Source organism: Littorina saxatilis, linkage group LG14 (genome assembly GCF_037325665.1).
Source record: "Littorina saxatilis isolate snail1 linkage group LG14, US_GU_Lsax_2.0, whole genome shotgun sequence".
In the NCBI taxonomy this organism is placed as follows: Eukaryota; Metazoa; Mollusca; class Gastropoda; order Littorinimorpha; family Littorinidae; genus Littorina; species Littorina saxatilis.
Window position 1 is genome coordinate 37,290,807 of NC_090258.1, and position 18,186 is coordinate 37,308,992.

The window sequence follows — 18,186 nt, forward strand, 5'->3', positions numbered from 1 at the left end:
TGTGTCTGTGCAGAGTAGACTCGGCTAAATCCCGTACAAACTCTCGTCGCCGTGATCGAGACGCTAAGTAAGATGGCGGCCTCCAAAGAAGTCTTTCGACAGTTGTCGAAGGAAATGAAATTCATTTACAAAACAGTAAGCAGGGTGTTATGGTATTTGCGTGTGCATTACTACTAAGCTCTTAAGAGTTATATAAGCTGTTAACTTGTGTGCTTTGTCAAGCTGCATTTGGTGGAAGCTCTGACTTTAATTCAACCTTCAGCTGCTCAAATAGAAAGTAAACTGAACATGTGCAGTTTGGCTGTTTGCAGAGCTTTCACGCGGTAAAAATTTTATTCATCTCTAAAAGGCAATTTTCTGAATTTTGACTTTGAATGGTGTGTGTGTTGTTGACTGACTCTTTGATCTGCAGCATTAGTGCTACAAAGACGGTACAGTGGAACCCCCCATTGGCATTTACGACTTTGGAAAAACCTTGAAAATAAGGTCTTAAAAAGGGGGGGGGGGGGGGGGGGGTCTTAAAATGGGGGTTTGAGTTTTTGGAGTGGTCATGAACTTGGTTGCAGTGTATGTACTATCATGTTAATACACAAACACACACACAGTGACACACACAGTTGCAGTTACGGTCATATCAACACACACACACACACACATTACAGCAGAACAATTTAAACCCAAATTTCAAAGATATGCTCGCTTCCCGCTGAGTGATCGAAGCACATTTGACATTGTGGCGTGTTAACCAACCAGTGACATCCGAATGTCCTAACTCGATGGAAAGCATAACGACTTTTCTCCTGAATCATCTTTCCGCTCACAGTAATGTTTTTCGCCTTGCATCGCTAAACCAGTCCCATATCGCTGAGGTCTCCGTACAGGTACCTCTCTTTGCGTACTTTCGTTTCGCTATCCTTCTTGCCATCTCGATAACACCAAGTCCTTATCCTTGACGATACCCAGGATTTGCGTCTTCCGGACTCCTAAGGAAGTTGCCGCGGATTGCCATTTCGCTCGATTACTTTAGCTCTCTACTCAAGAGTCAGCGCTTTTCTCTTTCTTTCGCGAATCTTTGTTTGTCAACAAGTTGTCGGAAAACTGACAAGATAGCGTACAGAGGAAAACCGGATGTATTAGGATCTTGCCTTTTTTTTTTTTCGTCTCACGATAGTTGGAGGAGTGAGAGCCGCCATGTTGTGTTTTCGTCTGCTCGAAAAGTGCGCGAAAGTCGTAAATCATCCCAAAAAGCTCGGTCGTAAGTCGCGTTTTGAGGTGAGTCGTCCACTGGGGGTTCATTATACAGTGAAACCTCCCGTAACGACCTCTCCCAAGAACGACCCCCTCCTTTTTCCGATCAAATTTCTCGGCACGGATGCTTTTCACACTGTATTCTGTAACTAACCTCCCAAGAACGACGCCCTCATTTTTCTGACGACCGACCTACCAATTTAGGGTCAATAACGAATTTGACCTTTCCTTTTAACCAGTGAGTGTCAAAGTTTAACCCAGCACACGCGGTGCATCAAGAGTTAGGGGTGGTAGTCTGTAGTCAGTTATGCGTGCAAGTCCAGTGACCCACGGCTGTCATCTTCTCACCTATTGCTGTCACAATTGAAGGACTGCCCTCGAAGCAGGGGGGGGGGGGGGGTAGGGGGGGGATAGGAGGGGTTGTGTAGGGGCAGTTAGAACGACAACTCAATAATGAATTGCTGTGTATGTATTCTGTGAGTGTGTGCTCACCAACTGAGACCTCTGGTCAATGACCCATACTTGCCAATGAGCAAGTTTTACCTATGATGTTCGAGAGGAAACTCTTCCTGTCCCAGGTTACAGACACTGACTTTCTTACCCAGGGTCAATCACTGAGTTTTACCTATGAGACCGCAGGCGCGCGCGTGTGTGTGTGTGTGTTTGTGTTATGTCTGCCTGTCTGTGCGCTGATGTATGCACGTACATCATGCTTATCCATATGCACATCAAATGGGAACAAACATAGGATAACAGACACAATTTTCAAAACTTAACTGCCCAACAGTTGCCACCCCCGTGAAAAGAATTATACCTCCAAATCTCCCAATAAAGACCCCTCCTGTTTACGACAGATTTTTCTGGACACTTTCAAGGTCGTTAGTGGGAGGTTTTACTGTATAGTAAAATGCATCCGTGGTGGCAAAATCGGTCGTAAAAAGGGGGGTCGGTAAGGGGGAGTTCTACTGTACTACTAATAGTGGCAATGGCATTCGAAAAAACTTTCAGCATAGATTGACTTTCAGTTTCACAGGAGGAAAGCACAAATCACTTTTGATGGCCTGCGGATGAATTTAAGAAATATACCTTTTTGTTGCTCATCTCTATTTGTTGTGACAAGATCTTATCTGAAATATGAAGAGCGGATAATGAGGTATAGGTGCAACGTTAATAAAAATGGGACCACCAAAACAACAACAAACTAATACTGAAATAGACAATCAAACAATAACAACTCTAAGCGTTGTTTATGACGAAGCGTTTGTGTGTGTGTGTTTGTACTCAACTTGAATCTTGTGTTTCAGAACAAGCTGCAGGAAGTGCCAGCCTACGCATATGTGGAGAACCTGTTTCGTCGCTTCCAGGTTACGGGGGAGAAGGAGTGTCGTGGAGAGAATGAGGTCGGGCACATGGCCAGCACATACCTGTGTCTCCTGCACAGCAACCGCAAGTATGAGGTCAGTGGTCAGCATGCAGGAGTGCCGGAGATAAAGCTTAACAAAATACATGTACATTTTAACTTTCACCATGCTTCCTTGGTCATGGACGACCCAGCCCTGAAAGTCCAAAAATGGTATACTCGCCTGTGGCTAGTGATTCTGAAAATGTACTAGCCAGAGAGCAAATTTTACTAGCCAAACCAACAATTTGTTTTAGCAACTGTACCTGCATTTGGCGAGTAGATGAACATTTCTACTCGCCAGTTACATGTGTATACTCGCCATGGCGAGTAAAAATACTCGCCACTTTGAGGTCTGCAACCCAGAGCCTCACACTCACAGTAGTGTCTGTATCTCTAAAAGTATCAGGTCAGTTCTTGATTGAGAAATCATGTTAATTGTAATCCTCAAAAACCATAGAACCTTCCTGTCGAGTAATTTTTAACGGATTATCTTTGTAAACAAACAAATAAACAATGACATCATTTGAACTACACAGTCCGTATGTTGTGGGTCATGGACAACCCATATAGAATTAAAAAAAGGCATTTTACGGTGTTTATCACTACGATGTATTCAACTTTATCAGCTGGTCAGAGTGTGATGTGCCATAAAATGAACCAGCAGTTGTTTTTGCAAAGTATAGTTGAAGCAGGGGAGGGAACTGGTAGTATATTGTTAGGGGTTTAATTGATATCGTTTTGTAGCCACAAGTAGTGGCTAGCATAGACTCAATCAGTTTGTTTGTGCAGTTGAGTCATTCTTCACTTATCGTGACAAAAAAGGGGAATTGGCCCCAAAAATCAAACTTGTCATAAGAATAAAACAATTAGTGCCAATCTGAAGACATGTGCATCAACTACCTGAATATGCAAACAGCAAATTGGTAGCTTTGATACCTTAGATAAAAACTCCATTCTCGTCGGGGGGTCATGGTTCTGGTAACCTGCATAATGTTGTGACACTAAAGCATGAAATATACCACTTTTAATCACTCAAGTTGTGTAATAAGCATTGATAGGATAGAAGTACTTCTTTTTCTACCAATATGAACCATGTTTAATGGTAATGAGTGGAACTCGTACGGTTGCAAGGCAGGAAATAGTGTGACGCCATGTGCAGGTTACCAGGCTTCTTTTTTTTTTCACCAAAGACTTGATTTCTTTACACTCATTATCATTGACTATTCACATGATTTCCACACACATACCCTTGCAATGATGCAAGTAGAACACAATACAGTCTGTTCTTGAAAGAAAATGTGATAATAAAATGAAAAAGGTAACCTGTGTGATGCGTGACGCCACTGCACAACACAGGTTAAAAAAGACAACAGGGAGAGAAAAGAAAGCAATAAAAGAAAAGTTATGAAAAACAAAAGTATCTGGTAGTTCCTTCTTCTTTAATAATCAGAATTTAAAAAAATTAACACGTTTTCTACAAAAACAACGCTGATCGCTGCGTTTCCCTGCTACCTGCATCACAAGTGACACTGGGAAAATCTGCAGGGATTCGAATGCACTTGTGGTCAATTGACTGATATTAAAAAAATACAGCTTCTTAGTAAAAACAGAGCCTTCAGATAGATTACCTATAGCATGAAAAACACTTCTTGTGAACTTACCGATGCACCCTGTGAAACGAAATGAATGGCGATCAAGCGATGTTTCGGCCGAGTCCAACAAGTTACCTGCGCACACTGGTTCTCGGTTGTGTGACACGTCATCGAATTTGGTTTAGAAAACACACCACGTGACTATTTTTGACCCAAAACGTCATCAAGTTTGGGGTAGAGTTTGATAATGCATGTTTCGGGGCCCTTCACAACATGCCAAGTTGTCGATCACCGAAACAGAACTTGAAAAACAAACTCTGGTAACCTGAGTGACAAACGTGACACCAAGCACAAATCAAGACATTACAAGTCTTTGGAAATATTTTATTTCTTGTTTTTCAATAAAAATGTGAGTGTCTTTCATATGTTTGTCAGTTTTCATTAAAATTTTGTTTGTTCAATAATTGTGTCGTCTGCTTGACCTGAATCTGTGGATAGGAATTTTGTGACGCCACGTGAAGGCAGGTTACCTCCATTTCAAACCCCAATTTTACGGCAAAAAGCAAGCAGAGTAAAGCATTCGAACATACCGCTGATTTATTTTAACCTTGGACAATCACATGCAGTCAATCATTTGGGTTTGGCTATCTTTAAACTAATTGCAATGGGCGATTACAGAAGTAGGGGTACGCATTCCCATTTTCCGACGCCATTTTCAGCACTAAAATCGGAATTGAATCAAAATTAACCACAGTAACAATTTTTTTTTTTCCATAGTGCCATTTTCTACCGATGCATTTACATTGATAAAACACGGATATGATGTGATTTTGTTTTTTAATTATCTGAAATTATTGTTTTTTGGCTTTGAACGAGATGTACCGCGATAGTCACGATAAGTGAAGAATGACTCATTTCCATGTGAGTTAAGGCATGGGGGTGGGGGGTGTTCACCTGCAATGTAATTGTAAGGACAGGTGTAAGGGTGTCTGTTCATGAGAGGAAAATTAAGGAAATTAGACCAATTGACCAAACACCCTGCAGTATTGCATTGCTGCTGTTAGCTGATTAATGCATACAGTGCAACCTCCCGTAACGACCTCTCCCTCTTATCAGCTACTAAGGACAGACCAGTTATTATCAAATTTGCAAGACATTATCCCCCATCATTCTGCTATAGTAGAGGTGTTTTATCTTTCAGTCAATGACCATGTGTGTATTGTGTGTGTCAAACAGGAGCTGAACACGATGTACAATGGCAGTGATGTTTTATGTCAGTCAATGACCATGTGTGTATTGTGTCATGTGTGTGTCAAACAGGAGCTGAACACGATGTACAATGGCAGAGATGTTTTATGTTTCAGTCAATGACCATGTGTGTATTGTGGCATGTGTGTGTCAAACAAGAGTTGAACACGATGTACAATGGCAGAGATGTTTTATGTTTCAGTCAAAGACCATGTGTGTATTGTGTCATGTGTGTGTCAAACAGGAGCTGAACACGATGTACAATGGCAGTGATGTTTTATGTCAGTCAATGACCATGTGTGTATTGTGTCATGTGTGTGTCAAACAGGAGCTGAACACGATGTACAATGGCAGAGATGTTTTATGTTTCAGTCAATGACCATGTGTGTATTGTGTGTGTCAAACAGGAGCTGAACACGATGTACAAGGGCAGAGATGTTTTATGTTTCAGTCAATGACCATGTGTGGATTGTGTGTGTCAAACAGGAGCTGAACACGATGTACAATGGCAGAGATGTTTTATGTTTCAGTCAATGACCATGTGTGGATTGTGTCATGTGTGTGTCAAACAGGAGCTGAACACGATGTACAATGGCAGAGATGTTTTATCTTTCAGTCAATGACCATGTGTGTATTGTGTGTGTCAAACAGGAGCTGAACACGATGTACAATGGCAGTGATGTTTTATGTCAGTCAATGACCATGTGTGTATTGTGTGTGTCAAACAGGAGCTGAACACGATGTACAATGGCAGTGATGTTTTATGTTTCAGTCAATGACCATGTGTGTATTGTGTGTGTCAAACAGGACCTGAACACGATGTACAATGGCAGAGATGTTTTATGTTTCAGTCAATGACCATGTGTGTATTGTGTCATGTGTGTGTCAAACAGGAGCTGAACACGATGTACAATGGCAGTGATGTTTTATGTTTCAGTCAATGACCATGTGTGTCATGTGTGTGTCAAACAGGAGCTGAACACGATGTACAATGGCAGTGATGTTTTATGTTTCAGTCAATGACCATGTGTGTGTCAAACTGGAGCTGAACACGATGTAGAATGGCAGAGATGTTTTATGTTTCAGTCAATGACCATGTGTGTCATGTGTGTGTCAAACAGGAGCTGAACACGATGTAGAATGGCAGAGATGTTTTATGTTTCAGTCAATGACCATGTGTGTCATGTGTGTGTCAAACAGGAGCTGAACACGATGTACAATGGCAGTGATGTTTTATGTTTCAGTCAATGACCATGTGTGTCATGTGTGTGTCAAACAGGAGCTGAACACGATGTACAATGGCAGTGATGTTTTATGTTTCAGTCAATGACCATGTGTGTCATGTGTGTGTCAAACAGGAGCTGAACACGATGTAGAATGGCAGAGATGTTTTATGTTTCAGTCAATGACCATGTGTGTCATGTGTGTGTCAAACAGGAGCTGAACACGATGTAGAATGGCAGAGATGTTTTATGTTTCAGTCAATGACCATGTGTGTCATGTGTGTGTCAAACAGGAGCTGAACACGATGTACAATGGCAGAGATGTTTTATGTTTCAGTCAATGACCATGTGTGTCATGTGTGTGTCAAACTGGAGCTGAACACGATGTACAATGGCAGAGATGTTTTATGTTTCAGTCAATGACCATGTGTGTATTGTGTGTCAAACAGGAGCTGAACACGATGTACAAGGGCAGAGATGTTTTATGTTTCAGTCAATGACCATGTGTGGATTGTGTGTGTCAAACAGGAGCTGAACACGCTGTACAAGGGCAAGGGGGAGAGGTCGATAGAGTCCAGTGCCAGGACGGTGGGTCTGGCAATGCCGCACGAGTATGAGGATCCCAAGTGACCATAGCAACATTGCGTCCTAAGGATTACAGTCACTATAGCTTGGCTTTTTATGCTGTCTTGTTTCGAAGATGTCATTGGGACATCAGCTTCTGGTTTGTGCATGCATTTTGTGTGTAACATCCAGGTGTTGTTTTCACTGAATGCTTCGATTTAAAATTTCATTTGGTAACATATTGGATAAATGTCTAAGGAAAACTACCTGATGGCAAAAACTAAGAAGTGTCTTTCCTGACGGAAAGAGTGCAAAAGTTTGAATTGAAGGTTGTAGTACATGAACTGTTCATTGTGCTTTAATTTTTTGTTTGCATTCACTATACATGTAGTTTCAAATGACTTGACAGTGAAGATGGCAATACTGCATGCTGGTAATCAACATTGCTGTGTGCTTTGGCACTAATGATGATAGTGTGTGTGTGTGCTAGAGAGAGAGAGAGAGAGAGCGTGCATGTGTGTGTGTAATTACTGACATATATTTTGGACAGCACCATGTTTTGGATTTATAAATTTATCATGTGAAATACAGTATTTCAGTAATTGAAAAGTTGCTTTGACTGTATTTATCACGAGTAAGTGGCTGCCGTGTACACATGCACTTGTAACAATCTGTGTCTGTCTCTCGGTATTGTATCTCTCTCTCTCCCTCTCTCTCTCTCTCCCCATCTCTCTCTTTCTCCATCTCTCTCTCTCTTACTCCATCCTTGAGCAATAAAGTATCCTTAGCGGATTATGACTTTATTCAGTTATTCTGCAGAAAAGACAAATGCTGGAGAAAAACCATTCTTTTCTGCAGCATATCTGCATAATGTCATCTTTCGCCGAAGCAGCGTTTTTTTCTGCAGCAAAACATTTTACTGCAGTAAAATTGAAATCAAGAATGCTGCAGTAAAACGGTGCTGTTGTTTTACTGCAGAAAACCTGTTTACATTTTTTCTGCAGCATTTTGTACTGGCTCTTGGCGGATTATGACATTATTCAGTTATTCTGGAGAAAAACCGAAATGCTGGAGAAAAACTGTCTTTTCTGCAGCATTTCTGCATAATGTCATCTTTCGCCGAAGCAACGTTTTTTTACTGCAGTAAAACAGTTTTTCTGAAGCATAATGTTTACTTGGTTTTCTGCAGCATTATTGCTATTAACTTTTTCTTCAGAATAGTCTGTGACAGTTTTTCTGGAGAAAAACGAACGATCTTGTAAAGTCGCCCCCTGGGATAGTATAATAGTTTGTTCCGCAGTGTACCAATAAACAACTATTGGTAATTCTGGATGAGTCCATCTCTCGACAGGGGGGCTCGCGTGCTCCAACATTATAATGAGCAAGTACAAAATGCTGCAGAAAAAGTGTAAACAGGTTTTCTGCAGTAAAACAACAGCACCGTTTTACTGCAGCATTCTTGATTTCAATTTTACTGCAGTAAAATGTTTTGCTCCAGAAAAACCCGTTGCTTTGGCGAAAGATGACATTATGCAGAAATGACAGTTTTTCTCCAGCATTTCTGTTTTTCTGCAGAATAACTGAATAATGCCAAAATGCTGAAGAAAAAGTGTAAACAGTTTTTCTTCAGTAAAACAACATCACCGTTTTACTGCAGCATTCTTGATTTCAATTTTACTGCAGTAAAACTGTTTTACTGCGGAAAAAAACGTTGCTCTCGCGAAAGATGACATTATGCAGAAATGCTGCAGAAACAAACAGTTTTTCTCCAGCATTTCTGTTTTTCTGCAGAATAACTGAATAAAGTCAAAATCCGCTAAGGATAATAAAGATCATTCGTTCATTTTCTCTCTCTCTCTCTCTCTTCCATCATTGAGCAATAAATATCGTTCGTTCATTCTCTCTCTCTCTCATGTTTGTACTCGCACAGGAGACTGTTTTAATAGGTGCAGCTGTGACACTGACACATACCATAATTTACATAAATAGATGCAAGTAAATGGCATCAAAACAATGAAACATAAAAGCAACATCACACAGTTTGCAGAAACACTGATGATTAGGCATTAGCAGAAAAAAAATGTCTCGTGTGACCAGATCTCTTTTTCTTCTTCATAACTTAGGATAGCGTCTGAACAAAACAAAACAAATCTGAGAAATACAACATAAACTAAACACAAAGCTTCTTCCAACAGACCAACCTTGTTTTTTGAGCAAATTGAAAAACGCAGAATTCTTCTCAAAAATAAAAAAAATAAAAGCAGACGAAAAAAGATACCAACAAACTTCTCAAAAACAGAATTTCCAGTTTCTGCAGGCATAGCAATCAATAGTTTTTGAAAATAGTATTTGATTATCAAGTACCGCAAAAGGTTAGTCTGAGCCCAAAAAACAAAACTTAATTCATATGAGATTTTCAGCATATTTCTGTTTGTGAGGTATGCACACAGAAACTACACATATGATTCTTCAGCCTGCCACCCAAATGTTCTGAGTCATGATGCAGTAAACACATTTTTTTCCCATTGGCCAAAGTTGAGAGCAATATGCCACTGACCAGAGAGGCCGACTTAGTACGGGGCATTCCTGAGATTCTTGACATGACAGCATTTCTGCTGCAGCCGCCCACAGACTTATTGTGGAATGTTCAGAGGATGTAAGGCTTATGTAACAGCCTGTAGACATGCATAGCATTGGACCGCAACCACTGGCTGATACCCTTTCTGCCACTAGGTGAACAGTGCGACCTGTTAGCAACAGCCCCTCTGCCGCTTGCAACCATATGCAGAAGGTAATATCATAGTCCTGTGAGTTAAACCTTCGGGCTGCAAAGCAAGCTGTTGTTTTTACCCCCCACCCCCCTCCACCCTACCCCTCCCTTTTTTGTGTACATACGCGTGTTTATGTTTTCCCAGCCTTGAGACGTTTGCTGTAAACTTGGGCTCTTTATCGTGCGCATGCGTATACACGGGAGTGTTTCGGACAGCTCTTTTTTTTTTGGGGGGGGGGGGGTGGTGCGGGAGGTAATTTTGCCTAGGCTAATTAAAGTTGGCTGCGATAGGACTGCCAAAGTAAGCGAGTCTGGAACCTATTATTTAAAAAAAAAAAATCTGCGAATTATAAGTTAAATTGTATGAGAATCGGCAAGTCACACAAGAGGAGTCTTAAATGAGGTCGGGGTACAAGGGCTGCCCAGGGACCTGTTGCGATCTAGTGGCATGTGGTGTTTTGGGATTCTCCTTGAGAGAAATGTACATTTCCCGGCCCAACCGTGCTGGTCCTCACTCAGGTCCAGATCTGTGATTACTATGTCTTTGTACAGCAGCAGCATGTCATACCATCACCATCTTAAAGCTTTTTAGACAAGTCGCAGTATGGTGATCACTGCATTTTCCCGGTCACTGCTGAAAATTTGCGGTTTGATGCGAGAAACAATTTTCTTAAATGTATTGTATATGCCAACTATTTCTTGCAACGCTTCCATGGCGGCGTGGCAATGCTCCAGAGCAGCGGTGCACCACAACGACATTGATTATTCCTCAGTGGAAATGATGATTAAAGTTATTGTTATGAGATGACGCCAGTGCACGACAACGGCAATGTACCATGACGGTTATCCGCCTGGTTTAAGTAACAGGTCCATATTTGTTTTTCCATTACAGGCATCGATGCTCAATGGTGTGGAAACCAGCATGAATTCAAGCTTGTGAAAAAAAATAAGGAAAATGGAGCAATCTGAGCCATCAGTTTTTCTTTCCTTACAAATTTCTTTTTTTCGTCTGTTTTTTTTAGGCTAGGGGGGGGGGGGGGTCCGGAAACCCCGACCCCCCCCCCCCCCCCCCCCCCTGGATCCGCCCCTGCCTACACTCCCGTTCGATAACCCCAGACAGCCTTCAAATCAGAAAGGGCAGACGCTTTGGAAACGGCCGGCGAAGTTGAGATCTTTTTAGTTCGTAAGAAATTGATTTTACAAGAAAGTTTGTGCTATCCATTCCTATCCTTGGCACAATGGGTCAAAAATCCCAAAAATAAGGCCTTAAAAAAATACGCACGCGCACACTCACGAACGCACATATGCGCGAAAAAAGAGATAATGAATGGAACAAGAGAAAACATTTCCAAACGATAAACATTATGACACTGGTTGAAATCGGTTGTCGCACCTGTACTCTCCTGTACACCTGTACCTACCCTAACGCATTTGCAAACACAAACACAAACACACACCCACACACGCACTCACACACACAAACCTAGACACATAAAGACATTACAACACACACACACGCACGCACACACACACACACACACACCCTCTCTCCCTCTTTCTATCTTTCTCTCTCTCTCTGTCAGTTCGTTCGTCAGTCCGTCTGTCTATCTGTCTGTCAGTCCGTCTGATTGTCTGTGTCTCTCCCCTCTCAGTCTCTCTCTAACGCCGCTCTCTCTGTGTACCAGCATACAACTGAGAGGCGAAAAAATAAGGCCTTAAAAAAATAAGGGCTTATTTTTTATGGGCTTATTTTTTTAAGGCCTTATTTTAGTAAGGCCTTATTTCCATTATGACCTTAGAAAAATAAGGCCTTATTTCTGGTAAGGCCTTATTCTAAATGATAAGGCCTTAAAAAATAAGCCCATAAAAAGTAAGCCCTTATTTTAGAAATAAGGCCTTATTTCTTGAAAATAAGCCCTTAAATAAGGCCTTATTCATTTAAGGCCTTATTTTTGGGATTTTTGACCCTTTGTGCCAAGGATACTATCCTTTCAGTGCCCTGGCTGTCTTGGGATCCAAGCTGATGTCAGAGCCACACTGTAAGGTCAGTCATTCTGGACAATTCGGAAGTTGACTGACCGGCGAAAGAACATGGTTTTTTTTTTCAAGGCTGGTGTAACGATTACATCTTTCGCCTGTGGTCATATTTCGATGCCGGTCACTGCGCTTGCCCAAAACTATGACGCCACGTCCGCTGTGGTCAGCTTTCGCACTTTTTACTCGACACCTTGCTTGTGAGCGGACAGACTATAGCTTTTTTTTTGCGTGCTACTCCAACAATTTGAACGAACATGCCTACCATGGAAAACTTTGCGGAACAAATGTCAGCAGTAGTGACCTACAAGCTGAGTTGTTCTTCAACGGTACTCAGGTGACAGAAAGGGGGGAAAGTGGTTAAAATTCAAATCTCTAGTTTTGTTTTTGAAATATTGCTTTTCATAAAGCAGAAATACTGTAGTATCTGTTGTACATAAGAAAAAATCACTGGTTCACATGGTTCCTACATAATCTAACTTTTAAAGCTGGTTCTTGTGTGTCTGTGTGTATGTTTGTATGATGACGATAGGACCCGAAACGGCTGCACGGACTGAGACAGGAATTGCAGAGAATGTTCTTTGCCACTCGAGTCGTGTCTGTCATGGGGTACTTTTGGAATAGCAAATTTGAAAGGATTCTTCAAAAAACGGCAGAAAACATTATATACCCTGTGAGCTATCGAGGATCCTCCCCGTCTGGGCTGTCGAAACATGGTCTTGTTAAAGACCAACCAGAGTGCAAACTTTTTATTGTGCCACTGGAAAGGGCTTTATAACAGGACCGCAAAAATATAATTATATCAAGTTCCATCTCCTCCGATCGCGCGTAATTGGCTATTGAAAGTGCCCATTCTCACCTGTAATTAACTATAAGGGAAACAATCTTAAAATTTTGCCATCGCTTAACTCCCCTGGCTAGTGACGTCAAACGTGGAACACACTGAGCGAGTAAACATGGCGTCAAGCGATGCAGAGAGAGACGTTGCATTGCAACTCTCGTGTGAAAGCAGCGATTTCGACTCGGATTTAGAGATGAACGTGTTCCAAACACAATCACAATCTTGTGGAGCCCCTCAACCATACCAGTTTGAGCCTCAGATTTCGAGTAGCGACGATGATGGCAGTGAAGGAGAAAGACAGGCACATGACCAAGTGCCAAGTGCCCCAAGTCGTCTGAACTCGATGCATTGGTAAATTTCACACTGTGCGATTACTTACCATTTTGTGACACTGTTTGCTTACATTATCAGAGATTTTGAAGATCTGAACACAACAAAGCTAGGCATAGAATACCAACTATTGAAAGTTAACAATCACTGTCAACAATCAACTCAGTGTTCATTTCATGTGTTTATTTTTCATCAGTGCAGAACTTTCAATATAATCTCCTCTGTGAATAGCAACAGCATCTTTTTTTTAGTTTGTGGAATTGTAGTACTTGAGTTTGTTTCTTTTTTTCCATAGGATTGTCATGTTTGTGTGTCTTTGTATCACCAGGATTGAATGTGTTTTTATTTTTTTTTTAAGGAAAGTTGCATGTGAATATTGAAGAACTGACCAAACACATCAGTGTTAAATTGAGCAACATGATTGGAATCAAATTTTTGCACACAGATGGGGAAAAGAATCAAACACAAGTGAAGTTGATTTGATTAAAAGAATATTTTATTGATCAAAAACCAAAACGCAGACTGACAGAGTAAGTAGATTTGTGCAAACAATTTTATTTTCCTCTCCTCTCCTCTTCTTATGCACTAGGTGTCATTGTGACAACTGTGAGCTCATGGACACAATCAAAGAATGTCGCTGTTGCACAGAAATGGAGCAAATGGAAGCCTTGATGAGACAAGGTGTGAACTGCATAACTCATCACCCAGGATTCCAGTCAGTGTGTCTGGATATCTACTACTTCGTACTTGCTACAGATGGTGCCAGCAACAGTATGGAAGAGATATAGCTGATGAAAACAGGTATATAATATATCAAGGAGCAAAATTACAAATTATGGTTCAATGTAATAGATTCATTTACATATGTGTCACGCTACTTTTCCTATACTGTCACCTGGTTGTCACGACATATATATGTCGCGTTACTGGCTCAGTCTGTTTGGTCGGTTCCGATTACCTCCCATGAATGCGAAAACCTGTATGATCGTTTTTCTTTATTTTTCTCCCTGTTAATTCACCAGTGGCTATGTAACCTGTGTTGCAGAATTGCACCAGTGTAAGGGTTTTAAAATAACATTTACACCCAAACCAAATGTCTTGCTGCAATGTAAATTTTATCATCGACACCATGTGATACAGTATACATGGGAAAGATGTCTGCTGCCTGATATTCATGCATTTTTAGTTTACTTGGAAAGTACTATGTACATGGACATTACATAGCATGCCTAATTTTGTCTGTGTGCAGTCGCTACCGCTGCACTGCATACCGTATGCTGGCAAAGTTTGCATGGGGATGGCTGGGCAAGGATGTACGAGTAACTCTCCCTGCTTCTGCTGTCAGGAAGATCCGGGAAACCTTTCCTAACGCTACAGGCAATTACACAGGATATTTGGAACCCGAAAACTAGTTCTTTTGACAGTTTACTATTGTGCCAGTAGATATTTTGAAGCAGTTGTGAAGGTTAAACATTCACATCTACAGGTCCTGACTACATGTGGTCGTATTAGCACCCCTTGTAGCTGTACCGAGACTTTAGTGCTCTGACTGCCTGTTCTTTGTTAGGCTTGGCATATTGTTCACAAAGGCGCGGAGGCAACTGCTTGATGGACCGTTCCATGTCTTGGATGCTGTGTGTAGAGGCCAAGTCCACCACTCGTTCCATCAGTCTCCCCACATAAGCTGCAAACAAATGAGAACTTTATTAAGTGACCCTCCACCAACTTTGAAATAGGCATACTCTTCTGTGGCTGTTAGTGTTACCTTCCCCTGCACTGTTGTATGGATTGCTCCTGTATGAATGTGTATAAAAATGGTTTCTCTTTATTTTCTTTGAGCAGCCAAAGAAAAAAAAATGTTGCAATACATTTGTGACTATGATTGCTATTTGTTACTCTCTGATCTCCATTAGGCCAAAAAAAAAAATTGTCTGTTTCTGGTCACCCGACCGACCCTAAATTTCGGCGCCGACCCTAAACTTTTTTTTTCCCAAACTCAAATTTTGTTGTTGTTGCTGTTGTGGTAAAGGACAGGGTGAGAAAATGAACAACAAAAACGTGTGAAAACGAAAGTCCGCTGACGATTTGTAAATGTGTTGAGCGTCTTGTCTCTATGTATAGTGAATCCAGTCTCTTTGCGCGATTTTTAAAGTTAGTTTTATTGGTCTACATTTGGGGTAAAAAATATAAAAAAAAATAAAAAAATCCGGACCTACCGACCCTATTTTTTTTAGCCATGTTACCAGAAACAGACAATTTTTTTTTGTTGGCCTTAACTTAAATGTTTGGAAGTTATTCTTCTACATCTTTCATGCTTATCCAATGGGCCATTATTTTGTATGTACTTGCAAACCGAACAACACAAAAATAACTTCTGTACCAAAAGTCTGAGCTTGTGAGAGTAAAATAACATTTACCAAACAAAGGTGCAATCCACTTTCACTTACTGGATGGAATAGTCCTTCTTTGATTTCCTGTAGACCAAACTGTAGCGTTCCTTTCCGGTCTGGTCAGAAGCCTGCAGTCTGTTGTTGTTTTCGTTAAAATGCAGAGCAGCTATGATTGTCCTGAAACAGTGTTTCATTTGACAAGGTACAGTATTTTGTAATTGCAAGTTCCATATCTCTATTGCCTACCTGCTTTGACACAATTGTGGAAATTATTGACAGAGCACAACATACTGCAAAGAAATTCCTCTTAGTATCTCCAGCTGAAATGTGATAGGATGAGTGCACAATACCAACCCCCACACATGTACACTTTTGCATAGTGCTAGCAGGTATAGTGCTCATTTTAAGGCTTACTATCATTAAGCAAAAACTATCAGTCTGCTAAAGACATATCATCTGTACATTAAAAAACTGCAGATTATGACAGTTGATATTTGATATCCAGAAATAGTCTAAAGTCTAAAACTTTCCTGACTACTCTTGTGACGTCTTGTCTGAAAATAATTAATTGACCCACCACCCATACACACACACCATATATATAAACAGGACCACCACCACCACTTTTTTTAAATAATTTACTTACTTTTCTGTGCAGCCTTTGGGGTGACTTGAATTTTCTTGTTTCTTTTTATCCTGCGGTGTGTCTGAAGTAAAATATTGTCACCAATTTATGCAAAAAATCTGCCAGAAAATGATGATAATACAATAACAGTTGCTCAATGGATAAGTTAGTAGAGTATTTCACTGACAGATCTAGATATATTTACTCATTCACATCAATTCGGAACAGCATGTGACACAAAGTGACAATATATATGTACATGAATACAATTACAGGGTCTGCAAGTGCAACACATGTATCCAATGACTTATCAATAAACACTGCTAAAATTAGAAACTCTGAATCAGATACAAATGTGTGCCAAAGTGGATCAGCCTCACATTTAGTAGTTACAGTGTCAGCTATAATATGCTTGATAAGAAGTGTGAATGACTAAGTACTGCAATGAATGACTGTGGGATTGGGAACAAGCAGATCTGTACTGTCTATACAATAAAAAAAAAATTAAAAAATGCAATGCCTACCTCTGTCTGAGTGCTTGCATACACTGGCGAAGGTTTGTCAGTTTCACTAGCTCCATCACAAGATCCTGACAAATCAGCTGTATGATGGTCAGATGGTTTAGGTTTTACATCACATTCACAAGGCCCAACTGCCAAAACATCTTCCAGATTCTGCAAGCACAATATTACAATCATTCTTTAGTCCTCTATTTCTGTATTTTTTTTAAGTTAAAACAATTTTAACACTCAAGAAAACAGAATTTTCTACTCAAAGCTTACAAATGTACTAAGTTTTATTCAGTGAAAGTTGACAAATGCAGCGCTCTTTTATAGAATTTTTCAATAATGGCATTGTCAGTGTCACTGAACCTATTTTAGTATTCTTCATAACAATACAATTTTCCACCTTACCCTTTGGTGTTCCCTTTTGGCAAAGGCTCCTCTGACTCGAACACTGCTTTGGAGCCACAATGGCAGAGCAAATTGGCGCTGTAACTGCCGTTGTTACTTGTGTCACAGTGCTGCTGGCTGTGGAGACAGATGCCACGCCCACGGTACTCGAGCAAGTCACCGTTGTGACTGTTGTTGGCGCCAGACGATGCGGTTTTTGCACTGTTGGCACTGGTTTATGGTTTAAAACCATCTTCGCTTTAAGTCCAAAACTTGCAGCCAGTGCAATCTTTCTTGGATAGCAATCCGTAGTGAAGTGCAGACTGCATATCCGTGAGTTCTGGTTCGGCGTACCAAAACTTGGTCTGAAATCTGCTCGGCAAGTTTGAACGAATTTAATCCACTGTCGCCGAGTTTCTGCATCAGTAGGAAACTGATGCAATGTAAAACCATCAGCATGCTTGCTGTTACACTCCGCAACTGCACAGTAGTAACCGACTTTCCTTCGCCGTTTGAAAGGGGGAACGTCTGTTTCGGTAGAAGATACAACCGCAGAGTTACAACCGTCCGCCATGATGTTCCACGAGTGACGTCACTGGCCTCAGGGCCGCCCGGTGCAGTTTGATCAGGTGCGCGAAATCGGATTTTATTAAATAAAAAATCAGCAACACAAAATTTTGCAAAATCGTTTTCGGAATATTAACCTGGGTTGTGACACAAATGTTTTGAACAGAAAAAAGTTTTGCTCTCTGGTTGGTCTTTAAGGTAGTTCACTGGACCCGTTAAATATAATTTGGTTTCTCCCAAAAGTTGGTTATTTTTTAAGTTCGATCTGTCTGCTATGCATTCAGCATAAAAAAAATATAGCGTAGTGGGTTCGTTTCGGAGCTATGAGTCTCGGAAGACTGTGCCCGTTTTGAATTTTGGACCGAAAAATCGAAAAATGGGTAGGTTTTGAAAACGGCCAATTACACAAACATCTGCATAGGAATAGTCATTTAAAAAATATCACCCAAAGCAGCAATG

General features: G+C 40.8%; 1 protein-coding gene and 2 long non-coding RNA genes across 3 annotated transcripts; 2 read left to right on the plus strand and 1 right to left on the minus strand.

The window, feature by feature from the left end:
• LOC138947685 (protein FMC1 homolog) lies at window positions 1-7,886 on the plus strand. The gene is made up of 3 exons (XM_070319216.1): window positions 1-135; window positions 2,553-2,705; window positions 7,242-7,886. Exons 1-3 carry the CDS (start codon window positions 73-75, stop codon window positions 7,341-7,343), a joined length of 318 nt encoding a protein of 105 aa, XP_070175317.1. The 5' UTR covers window positions 1-72; the 3' UTR covers window positions 7,344-7,886.
• A 4,915-nt stretch (window positions 7,887-12,801) lies between these two features.
• Window positions 12,802-14,638, plus strand: LOC138947687 (uncharacterized). The gene is made up of 3 exons (XR_011449757.1): window positions 12,802-13,273; window positions 13,842-14,053; window positions 14,502-14,638. It is a non-coding gene; the product is annotated as an uncharacterized lncRNA (long non-coding RNA).
• Window positions 14,639-14,796: 158 nt separating this feature from the next.
• On the minus strand, window positions 14,797-17,914 carry LOC138947686 (uncharacterized). Its single transcript, XR_011449756.1, has 5 exons — window positions 17,182-17,914; window positions 16,792-16,941; window positions 16,289-16,349; window positions 15,700-15,819; window positions 14,797-14,936 (listed from the first exon to the last, which is right to left on the minus strand). It is a non-coding gene; the product is annotated as an uncharacterized lncRNA (long non-coding RNA).
• Window positions 17,915-18,186: the final 272 nt, after the last annotated feature.

Bases quoted from the DNA above. Each gene is read 5' to 3' on its own strand.
- LOC138947685 (XM_070319216.1), top strand. From the start codon at position 73: ATGGCGGCCTCCAAAGAAGTCTTTCGACAGTTGTCGAAGGAAATGAAA. The intron at 136-2,552 runs GTAAGCAGGGTG...CTTGTGTTTCAG, and splicing joins TGAAATTCATTTACAAAACA to AACAAGCTGCAGGAAGTGCC. The intron at 2,706-7,241 runs GTCAGTGGTCAG...TGTGTCAAACAG, and splicing joins ACAGCAACCGCAAGTATGAG to GAGCTGAACACGCTGTACAA.